Below are 12,035 nucleotides of genomic sequence, written 5' to 3' on the forward strand. Positions count from 1 at the left end.
CCAGACTACTGGCAGACCCCAGTGAAGAGACCAGCAAATAAATCCTGGTTCCGGACAACTGCTAAACAAGGACATACCATGAAACAAACCAGAGGGTCACCACAGCCACCACCACCGTTACAACTACAGCTTCAGGGATCTTCAAGTAGACCAGTATGATCAAGTAGATCATTATGGACACGTAATCTAGACCATGACACTGACTAAATCTTGGACTTCTCCAACCCTACAGCTGTAGGACTTATTATTATATCATCCCCCAACCCTGCACTGACACCATTTGCAGGCTCACTCTACCCTGGAAGGGGGTCCCTCTCTGTATCACTCCTTCCCAAGGTTTCTTTCTTTTTTTTTCTCTCACCTAGAGATTTTTTTGTGTGGAGTTTTTCCTTGTGTGCAGAAGGGTCAAGTGAGGGGGGTGTCAACTGTATGGCCTGTCAAAGCCCATTGAGACATACTGTATATGGTTTTGGGATATATAAGAAATAAATGTTGTTGTTGTTGTTGTGTTGTACTGAAACATAATTACAAAAGCTGTTGGGAATAAAATGAGCCATTTCTTGTAAAAAAAATCTTGATTAGAAATAAATTTCAGCGGCACTTGAGGTTATTTTGTACACAAGCGACAAGACTTTTGTCAGGGACTGTACTTTGATGATCACCTGCCACTTTAATGCATGCCATTTCTCTTGCACAGCAAACTAGCTTTAACTTAATGGGAACTGGGAATCTTTTGACTTGATAAATAATTAATTAATTGTATTCATGTATCTTATTATTATTATTTTATACACAATCTCAAGTCACATCCTGGAACCTGATGAAGTCTTTGATCAAGTTTGCCAACATTTGTTTATCCTAAGTGTGTAGTTACGAGGCATCTCTTTTTCCTAGTTTATTTGTAACACAGCTGGTCACACAAGTTCTCCCCCATGAAGCACTCCAATTTTTCAAGTCAGCCAACCACCTCCACAACCAAGGCATTATGGCACGGAGGATTGACCTGTCAATTTTGAGTGTTGCTTCCTCAGTGCCCAATTATGCAGCACAATGGACCACCCACAACTGAGGTTGTGTGACCGTTGCAGTAAGTATTTTTTGAGTCCACCTTTATTGTGTTCAACTTGTGTGCTTCAACCAACTGTAAACAGTCTGCACAAGACTTATAGTTTCAAGGACTTAAGCAAAAGGATTGCCACCCTGGCACATAACCTAGTGGCTCAACTGAAGATCATTTCAAGACCTGAACAGCAAGAGCTGATGATAAGCTGATTGAAAAGGGGCATCTTATACCAGCCCTTGAAGACCAGCTCAACTCAGCCATCAACAGATCATCTTACCTAACTCAACAGCTTGCATGAACTCCAAGGGACAAGAATAGAAGTCCCAGTAAAGCACTTTTCTAGAGTGCCCAGAGCAGACATAGGAATTCCCAGTTCCAGACAAGCCACTGCTGATGATGTGGTCAGAGTACAGAGAGATGGACCTCCCCACTTGTCCAAACCTTGCCAACACTTTGCAAGTCATAAGGCACCTACCACAGCCACACTTCGCCAAGGCTCATGGTTCTTTGAAACTAAATTGGTCACATGTGCATGATGCCCCATGCGCTATACACCGTGGATTCATGGCTCCAGTCAAAGCTACAGTCAAGGCTACATTCTCCCTTCAAATTGATAACAGGATGACAAATGACACTTTCCCTTCATCTCCTGTACAAACCAGGGGACCCAAACCTTGTTAATGGTTTGTACATCACGCATCAATACTTGGAAGATTTAAACCGCTTCTTAAACCATTAGGTTTGGTGGAATCCTCAGTTGGCTCATGCATCCCCGGGTGAACACTGAAGGCTAGAACCCCATAAAGTTAGTGGTAGGCATTGGGTGAGTCACACCCTACACAGTATGTTCACATGAACCAGCCCTCAAGAGTCACTGCCCAAAACTTCACATAGGTGGACACATTGCCTGCCACAAACACTAACTAGCCTATGCCCAGTGTTGGGGAGTAACGGAATACATGTTCCGGCATTACGTATTTAGAATACAAAATATGAGTAATTGTATTTTGTTACAGTTACCGGTTAAATGAGTGGTAATCAGAATACAGTTACTTTTTTAAAATAAATGGATTACACGGCATCTTTTCCTGTTTCAGACTGCTTTCTGCCGTGAGGAAGGTGCGGTCCTAATCAAAAAGAGGGTCATTTTTTAAGTGATAGAATATGTTGGTGACCATAACAGTAAATACTTTTCAATGGCATATTTTAGGTTTGTCTTCCACTTTTCAGCTTTATAGACAAAGAAATGGTTAGGGAAAAACAGGGTTTTTTAATTATCTGTGATTAACAGAACTTTTTTTTTTTTTTTTTTTAATGGAATACATTATATAAATATACAACAGGTGAAAACGATCAGGGAACATTACACGAGACTAACATGAAACTCCGGTCCGTAACCCCTGCTGGTCCGGATCATGACAGGAATACATTTTAAAAGTAACCTTTCCAGGTCTGGGTGGCTTCCTGCCAAAACATACTGTCAGATCAAACATGCTTCCTCCCACCTGTCTTTCAGCCTATCTCCTCTATCCAAGCACTTCTTACAGACAGGTTAATGTTGTGGTTGCTGATCATCATCAGCAACCACAGTAAAGCATAGTGGATGTTTGGGGCTGCAATTCTGCAACTAGGGTTGGACACTTTGTCTGGATTATTGCTCAATGCTGAGAAATACTTGCAAATACTTATCTAGTGTGCAATGCCTTCAGGCAGATGTATGATTGGCCCCAAATTCATTCTGCAGATGGACAATGAAGCCAAACATAGTCAATATCATTACAAACTTAGCGCAAACTTCAGCATAAAAAACAAGGCATCCTAGAAGTGATTGTACGGCCACCCCAAGAGGCCTGATCTCAACATCATATAGTCTGCTAGGGATTACACGTCGAGACAGAGGAGTACTGATGTTGTTTTGTAGGGTGGTCACATTAAATATTGATTTGATTTAGATTTCTCTTCTGTTTATTGACTGCATTTTGTTAATTGATGAAAATAATCAATTAAAAGTTTTTTTAAAGCATTTTTAGGTCATTTATTTTTCACAAACTCTTTGCACGATACTGTACATACAGTAGTTAATCCAAAGATGCACAAAATGTGAAAATGGCATGATGGGGGATTTATTCAAGGTACCTTTAGTATTCATTATAAAGTTTGTTAAAAATGGATAGGTTACATAACACAAAACCACAAGATCAAAAACACGAAAATGATGTATGACCTGTGACTAAATTATTAAGAATTTAATCTCCACCATACTAGACAGACCTCAATTTTTGTTCCACTGGGCACAGCTCCTGTTCTACAAACAGGTGGGAAGACAGGAAAATAGAATGCAATTGACACAGTATTAACTGTAACTCAATATAATTTTAAACAGATTGAAGCTGAAGGATCAGTGACAGGAGAACCCTTAGCACAGTAAGAGAATATGAAGCATTCGGATCAAGACGTATTATCAGAGGCCTGCAATTGGACACATCAAAGTAATTGGACTGAATACTTTAAAAAGGGTCCACTGTGCTCTGAAGTAGGTAATTAACTTCAACAGGCGTTGAAGTTAATAGGAGCAGATGTGCACAAGGAGATGGACTAAGCTAAGCTATGTAAAATATCAGACTCACACACACATATAAATACAACCACACACCCTTCAGTTCACAGTGTATCATGAAATTAGTAGTCATTATAAATTACATTGAAAGTGCTCTTGCTTTCCTGTCTATTTCCAGATTACAGGGAAAGGACACTCTTTGGGTAAAAAAGAAACCCAGAAACAAAAGAAATCTCCACATGGCTACAAAAGAACTCATTAAGTCTCTACTACATGCTAACTGCTTATGACGAGATGCCAACACAAGGCATCATGACACTTCCTCAAAAATGATCATTTAAGCAGGAGCAAACCCAACCATGCACACACAGTAAAGCACAGACCAAAGCATTTGGTTGTTTTTCTTTGCTCTTCACAAGACTGACAATAATAATAGCATCTTATGAAAGTGAAAAGCTGGTGGACCTGGTTAGAGTAGACAGAAAAAAAAAACATGACTGCTATTCACTGCCATCCCATCTATCCCATCCCATCTACAGGGTGGTAGTAGCCTAGTGGGTAACACACTCGCCTATGAACCAGAAGACCCGGGTTCGAATCCCACTTACTACCATCGTGTCCCTGAGCAAGACACTTAACCCTAAGTTGCTCCAGGGAGACTGTCCCTGTAAATACTGATTGTAAGTCACTCTGGATAAGGGCGTCTGATAAATGCTGTAAATGTAAATGTATTGTAATTATCAGGAGCTCAGGGTGGTGTAACACTCGGTTTCTATGCAATCTCCCTCTCCCTCCTCCCCTTTCATCTCCTGTAATAGTTCCTCAACTAGCACCATTTTAATTATCCATATGGTTTTTTGCATGGCCACCAAAATCTATTGGCTCATCCATCACTGACCGCTGTTGCATCAGCGCAGCGACGCTGGCTGTCATACCAGCATCTGAGGAAAGGTGAAATGTGAACTGACTTGTGTGATAAATATGGCAGGGAGCAAACTGCTGATGCTGCCTTTAATTTTTTCTGATTTACCAGAGATTTATGCACTCAGGATGCCCTAAGCTTGAGTGAATTAAGACACAAATTTAAATGATTATTATTTCAAGTGGTGATACACTCAAAACATCTGAATGCACAGAAAAAGCTGTATTTCCCTCTCCTTTGTCTCTCTAAATTACTCCATTGTGGGCTAAAAACAAATCCTGGCTTTCCTATGCCAGTTGAATTAGGCAATTAATTGAGATCACCATGTGTCCAGCTTGTTTCAGATCATGTAGGATACAGGATATGTTTAGCATGCAGTGTGCCTCGCTTTCAGTAGATTGGATTAGGCTCCAGCTCAATAGCTTCTCTAGACGTTCAAAGTATGCTTTGTGTAGCAGCTTAACTGTTACCTAGGGGGAAGCCCAACTCCTTAAAGAAAGTACAATGATGTTACTATGAAGATTTGCTTGCTTGTCCAGCTTGCCAAATGATTTTGAAAAATATGTACAGAAATATGTCCAGTGCCTATACAGGGAAGGTTAAGCAAAAGTGGAACAAGATAAAAACTGTTCCCTGCAGAAAAAGAGGGCAGTGCAGTCATTGGATCTCATAAAGCAGAATGACTCATTAGAGATGAGCCCCAAAACAAACAGTACAGCAGGCTGGATGCAGCCAAGTGAACAATTAGACAATCGCAAACACACAAACTGTACAGAAGGCAGTATAGTGCAGTCTTTACTCATGCCAAATTGTGGCATTGTGGTATGCTTTTACATGCATGGAGAGAGGAAAGAGATTCCTGTCCCTGATCGCAGTCATTGCAGCCCGCCTGACTGGTTATTTGCTGTGTTTTTTTTTTCAGGTGGGTCAGATGAAGTTCTACCGAAATCAATGAAAGTGTGGTAATGCGGCACGTTCAGAAACAATTACATCAGAATGGCCCACACTCAGTGCCTGTAAATCACTGGCCTCTGAAATAATAATAATTATTTTTTTTTTAAGAAACCACATAAGAGAAGAATAAAAAAATACTTTGATATATATCAACAATTAACAAATAAATGTATTTTAATATTTTTCAGCTAACCTAAAAAAACGCTCATCACTTTTCATGCCACAGAAGTAAAAAATATATGCGTGTTGTGCAATCACATAAGAGAAGAGAAGACACAGCTATTCTTAGAGTTAACTTACTGCAACAGTAATGCTTGACAGTGGCAATTAAAATATTCATATTAAAAGTACATCAAAGTTAGATCAGCCTGTAGTGTGTATATCCATACATCACTTCACTTCACGTTAAATTTTGAGTGTGACTCCAAATCCAGACCTCCATGGGTTGATAAATTTGATTTCCATTGATAACATTTGTGTGGTTTTGTTGTCAACACAGTCAACTATGTAAAGAACAAAGTATTTAATGAGAATATTTCATTCATTCAGATCTAGGATGTCTAGTTTTTGTGTCCACACTGGGGAAATGACGCTAATGATATTCCTCATGAACACTCAGCTGCATTCCTCTCTTTGACAATTGAGCGCTCCCAATTTTATTTCATACTCACACTTGATCTGTGCCATAACTGCGATAGTCCACAGCAGCAGACACTGCCACGATGAGTGCTGGGATGCCATAGCCAACCATGTAGAAGTAGCGACAGCGTGAGTGTTCGCTCTCGAAAACCTCCACCAGCATTATGTAGAGCTGCACTCCCTCCAGAAACATCCAGGTGAATGCAGCCAGGAAGAAGAAATGAAGAAGGGCAGCAAACACAGCACAGGCAATCTGGAAAATGTAAAACACAGAGTATGCATTTAATGAAACAATCATTTCAGTGTGAAGGAGCTGTGCTTGAGGTCTTGGGACCTCAAGAATGCAACACAGAGCCAAAACAGTAGCTATGTGTGTCAAGGTACCATCCCCTAACACTGCTCCCCAGGTGCCTTTCATGGATGCCCACTGCTCACCAAGGGTAATGGGTTAAATGCAGAGGACACATTTTGTTGTGTTCACTGAGCACTGTACTGCAATGTTTCACAATGACAATCACTTCACTTTCACTTTCAAAATATACCCTGTGTGGATGTATGGGAATAATAATGCTACAGGCTAAGAGCATATATAATTTCTGATGTCATCAAGGTAACAAATTGGCCATTATAAATAAAGTGACTGCATATGAAAAAAATAAGAACTTGTTTAAAAACATAAATGAATGGAAATGCTAATTTCATTTTAGTTTGTCCAGTGTCCGGCCATTGAAAGATTTTTGGAAAATAATTATCATAACATAGATTTAAAAAATAAAGATACATTTTGAATGGAGGTGAAACCAATGTAGAATTACTTGGTAATTTGCAAACTTATTTGTATAGTCTTGATTACAGTGTACTTGAGCAAAGTAGTTGGTAAATGGTAGACATTCACTTTATAATTCTTTGGGTTATAATCTGAAGCCTAGTAAAATGTATTTTCAGACAAAACATATATATTATTATCATCTTAATCTTGACTCCCAAAGTCATTCATTTAATAATGTTGGCTCCATGGTTATCCCATATGTTGATAACCATAAGTGTTTAGTACAAAATGTCAAACAGATCTGCATTGTTCTTACGAGTTGCTGCTGTAAGTCTGTGACTTCAGTGGGAGTCAGTTCAAATGAGCTGCTTATTTTCAATGCATTTTCAAGCACTAATAAGCAGGAGACAGCACCATAGGCAAAAGTAATTTGTTATCTGTAAACAGCTCAACCTGTATCAGATAAAACAGGAGGTGTCTCATTGTACAGGGCAGGAAAAAAGACTAGACAATGGCATAATAGTACAGTAAGGCCAAAACTGTCTGCATTAATACAGGTGTTGATGGAGATCAGTGGCTCTAAAATAGCACTTGAGCGCAAATGAAAAGGGCATCTGTATTTACTCCATTAGACCAAAGTGTGTTTAAAGGTACATAACAATGACAATTCACTGAGAGATTGGAGGCAATTTTAAAAACAACAAGCAACAATCTGAAATGCTCCTGCCCATTTGCAAGATTGGCCATCTCAGTCCTGTAGTCTGGCATGGGAGAAATGTAATGCAGTACTGCAAGTCGATGAACAGGTTTATGAGTGGCCTTTCAGGTGGATTTGCCCTTCAGGCACACAAAGCCATGGCAATACAGAGGACAGGGGGAACCTTACATGTTTTTACAGAGCACTAAAATGCCTTCTTGGCCCTAACAAGCTGTCAGGACATGAGAGCAGGTTAAAGTGTGGAGTGAATGCACAGCATTAGAAATAGGTTCCTGTAAGCAAGAATGAGCATATGAAGTGGAAGAGAGGTCATTCTAAAACTGAATGGAAAGACTGGGTTACCTCCTCTGCTTTCTTCGGGGGTTGATTTGGCCCATTAAACAGACTTTGTTCATTGCAAAGAGGTCACTGTGCATAACTACATAAAACCCTGTCAGATATCACAGGCAAATGAAACTCAGCACCTGCTGGCTTAGAAAGTAATGTTATCCATTATAAATTATGGTCATTATATGTGATAATAGTAAAATCATTTCAGCACATCACACACACACACACACACTTCAAGACTTCAGTAAATTTTATACTAACTATTATGTGGTATTTTGATTGAAGGAGTCACAATATCGCACATTGCTTTAAAATGACGAGGAAAAAAAGAAAAATTCTGAATAATATTTAGAGCCCCTTTTTTGTTAATGAGTATCAGAAAAATCTAATTAATGTGACAATGTGTTTCACACCTTTATATACATGTGTTTATTTATTTAGTATCTAATTCAGGATATAGATTATCCTTCAGGATTGCCCTTTGAGCTCCTGGATTCATCTTCGCAGGATGCCCAATTCTAGTGAAGAAAAAGACCAACTTCTTTATTTGTAGAGCATTTGTCCTACTGTGGATTGATGAACACCTTTGGCTTTAGAAATGCTCTTTTACATCCTCATGTATCTCTATAATATCTGTATAGGTCCTGTGACAGTGTAAGGCTTTTTCTACATTAACTGATCATTTTGAGATATATTAAAGATCAGCACAATAGTGTTTGGGAAAGATGTGAACCTAGCGGTTGAAAAATTTCATTCAACATCATTTAGTGCCAAAAAACAATTGTGTTTGTCAGACACTGTAATGAAATTATTACTGACAAAAACAGTGAACTGTTTACTGTTATGTACATATTTGGGTCAATGTCTTTACCACACTGTACACCTTGCTCCTGGTCCAAAACACGGATGGGTAATTTCTATGTTGATGGCTCCTCTAAAGCTGATAGTGTTGTACAAATTTCTTGAAACAGCTTGCTTATCCTGAGCAGCAACTAAAAAATTGTCCAGATGTCAGTCCCACAAGCAGACAGAGCAGAATAGGTAAAAAGCCCTTGATCTGGAATCCAATGGTCTTCCTCTATTAGTGCTGCAACTAAAGACAATTTTAATAGTCGACTAGTCATAGACTATAATTGATTAGTCATTGAATAATTGGATTATAAATTGCATATTCATGAAATGGCTACCATTTAGCATGAGGTTATTTAAATTATGTGGCAAATAACATTGACAAGAAATATCATTTTTGCGGAGGACAGGTTCATTAGCAGCAGAAAACCAGGCAAAATATTGTTAGGCAAGTTCAATGACAGCTTATTCATACTAATGAATGTCAGCATTTCAGCTTGGTCTTGGGTCAGACTTCTCTTCTGAGAGCAGATATTCCCTGCTGCACAGAAAATTTGCTCTGATGGAATGCGTATTGCAGAAATGCACAGAAAATATCTTGCCAATGTCATTTATTTTCCTTCTACCATCTGAAAAGATCCTTTTTGGATCCTCTGGCTCTGTGAAAACATTTCGATGTTGAAATTATTTTTTTTGCCTTATCTTGGGTAAAAGAGTCCAATACTTTAGTAAGAGCATTAATATAGAGAATTGGAATGATCAATTAGCAATTATTTTACACAAAATAATGCAAATGTGTCTGAGCACCTTTCGTAAGTTTAATTCTGTACTGCAATATGGACATGGAGCAAAATGATAAAGATGAAAAACAGCTTGTGGTTCTAAAATAAAATTTTAAATATATGTTCTAATAGCTGTCTACCCTGCACTATCTATGCAAACTGACTGAGCTTGAGAATATATGCAAGAAAGAATGTAATAAAATCCAGAAAAAATAGATGTTGCAAACTTGTAGAGGCCTTCTCGAGAAGACCTGAGGCTTAGATTGCAGTCAAATGTTCTTCAACAAAATATTATACTTATAAAACATTGGATTAACAAGCTTTCTAAAAAAAATGTTTTAATTATGTTTTTATTTTGTCATTATGGCGTACTGTGTGTAGGTCCTTGATTCTTTAGCTATACTAAAATCTATTTAAGAATAAGGGGTATGAATACTTTCTGGTGGTACTGTATATGCATTGCTTTATTTATTGTATATACTTTTTTTTTTTTTTCTCAAAGGGTGCTAAAAAATAAGCAGGGGTTAAGTCAATAATGACCTCACCGGCTGGTCTGCGCGATTGATGCCAACAAGGAAGAGGGACTCTGCAATAAAAAGGCTGATGCAGAGGTTCTTGTGGATGGTGTTTCGGTCACTTTGAAGACCCCTGAAGAAGCAGAAGGTGAAGATGCAGATCAGCAGACAGACCAGCGAGAGCAAGATTCCCACCCAGGTGATCACATCCAACAGAAGGTCGTGAATGGCATCTGCATTCTGCATGTAAAACAAGAAAGAGCACAGAGACATGACAGGGTTAGAATTAACCTGTCATATAACATAGAACAATCAACTCAGAGAACATTTATAAAAGGTATGCAGCAGCCGTATTCATCTAGCTGCGCATTATAAAGACATTTAGAAAATAGAACATAGCAACTTTAATTTAGTACAATTCTAAAACTTGTAAAAATTAATCTTAACAACCTAAAAACATCCAGCAGTCTGTATGCCTCCTAATCGTATAACTAAAAATATATTTTTTGTAAATAAATTCTGTGCAGAAAGATAGTACGTATAGATACGTACTATAGATAGTACGTATCTGGGCACGAGCCCCTTGAAAAAATACATTTATTCAGACAAAACAGCACTGTGAGATTTTCAACACTTTCCAATTCAAATAGACTGACCTTTCATAATATACTGATATAAAAAAACTCTATCTCCATATCATATCTTAAATACACACTGCTCTAAAAAAGTTAGTTTAACTTGTTAAAGCTATTTAGACAAGCAACGTACAAGCATTAGACTTTAAAGTCCAATATCCATGGAACCACACAGACAACATCAGTATAACACACACACAAAATACCAAGCCCTTAGGTATTGCAGAGTGCACACTTGTGCACACTCCACAGTAGTGACAATATTTAATCTCAGGGTGGCTGGCAAAACAAATGTACAATTTAGTCATACCTATTAAAGTGGCCGAACAGTGCAGGTACAAGGTATATTCTGCAACAGTGTATGTAATTTATTAGGTGGTAGTAGACTAGTGTGCAACTGATCCATATGTTCAAACCCCACTTACTACCATAGTGCTTTTGAGCAAGACACTTAACCCTGAGTTGCTTTAGGAGGAATGCCCTTGAGCTAAGTGAGGTAAATGTCCTGTATAACAGAATAAAATAAGTGAAGTGATTGTCATTGTTAAACACTGCAGCACAGCACACAAGTGCACACAACGAAATGTGTCCTCTGCATTTTATCCATCTCTTTAATGAGCAGTGTGCAGCCATGAACTGGTAGCCTTCCAATTACAGGTCCGCTATGCCAACCACTGTATATAATGTACTATGTATGTCATTTATTGAGGTTTTGTGTCGCCATTTGAAAGACAAAACGCAAAATAAACACAGGTCAGCATAAAACATTTATAGACTATTTCACATTTGGGTTTTGTGAAATCATCAAAACAATATAACTTCCATCTGTACAATTGTAGTTGGCTAGGTCTGTAAAAAGGAAAAAATAAATAATAATCTGCTACCCAAGCTACATGCTGACACTGTAGCGATTGGCGCTGCCAGTAACCATGGGGTTTTACAAGGCCCTGAATCTATTCCCATTCCTGTGTGGAATTACAGCATGAAATAATTAACAGGACACCAAGCGCCGGTAAAGTCAGCCACTCACAAAGTGACCAGTCTGAGTGAAGACCGAATGTTAGGATGCAGCACACTCACTCTGTGTTCTCTGGCAAGGACCAGGCAGTGTCAATTAGCAAGTAATTCAATAAAAACACAACCAAATATATATATCCTTTCTTTATCTCCCTGTAGAGGGGGAGAAGAAGTATATCCTTTGTAGTGGTGTAGTTAAATCATGTTCATTTAATAAATAATGCTGACTGTCACTGATTCCTAATTGGTGGAGCGTGGGAGGTTGTTCTAAATGCCCCAATCTCA

At 38.5% G+C, this 12,035-nt stretch overlaps 1 protein-coding gene across 17 annotated transcripts in view; it reads right to left on the reverse strand.

Annotated features, from left to right (window-relative positions):
• LOC114784646 (adhesion G protein-coupled receptor L3) overlaps window positions 1-12,035 on the reverse strand; it is a 233,205-nt gene that overhangs the window by 30,474 nt on the left and 190,696 nt on the right. For all 17 annotated transcript variants that reach the window (XM_028970307.1, XM_028970298.1, XM_028970311.1 and 14 more), the window contains 2 exons: window positions 10,129-10,338; window positions 6,168-6,388 (listed from right to left, as the gene is read on the reverse strand). In XM_028970307.1, coding sequence (XP_028826140.1) covers window positions 6,168-6,388; window positions 10,129-10,338 — 431 coding nt within the window. The remainder of the gene's footprint in view (window positions 1-6,167; window positions 6,389-10,128; window positions 10,339-12,035) is intronic.

The sequence above is a fragment of the Denticeps clupeoides genome, chromosome 1 (assembly GCF_900700375.1).
Source record: "Denticeps clupeoides chromosome 1, fDenClu1.1, whole genome shotgun sequence".
Taxonomy (NCBI): Eukaryota; Metazoa; Chordata; class Actinopteri; order Clupeiformes; family Denticipitidae; genus Denticeps; species Denticeps clupeoides.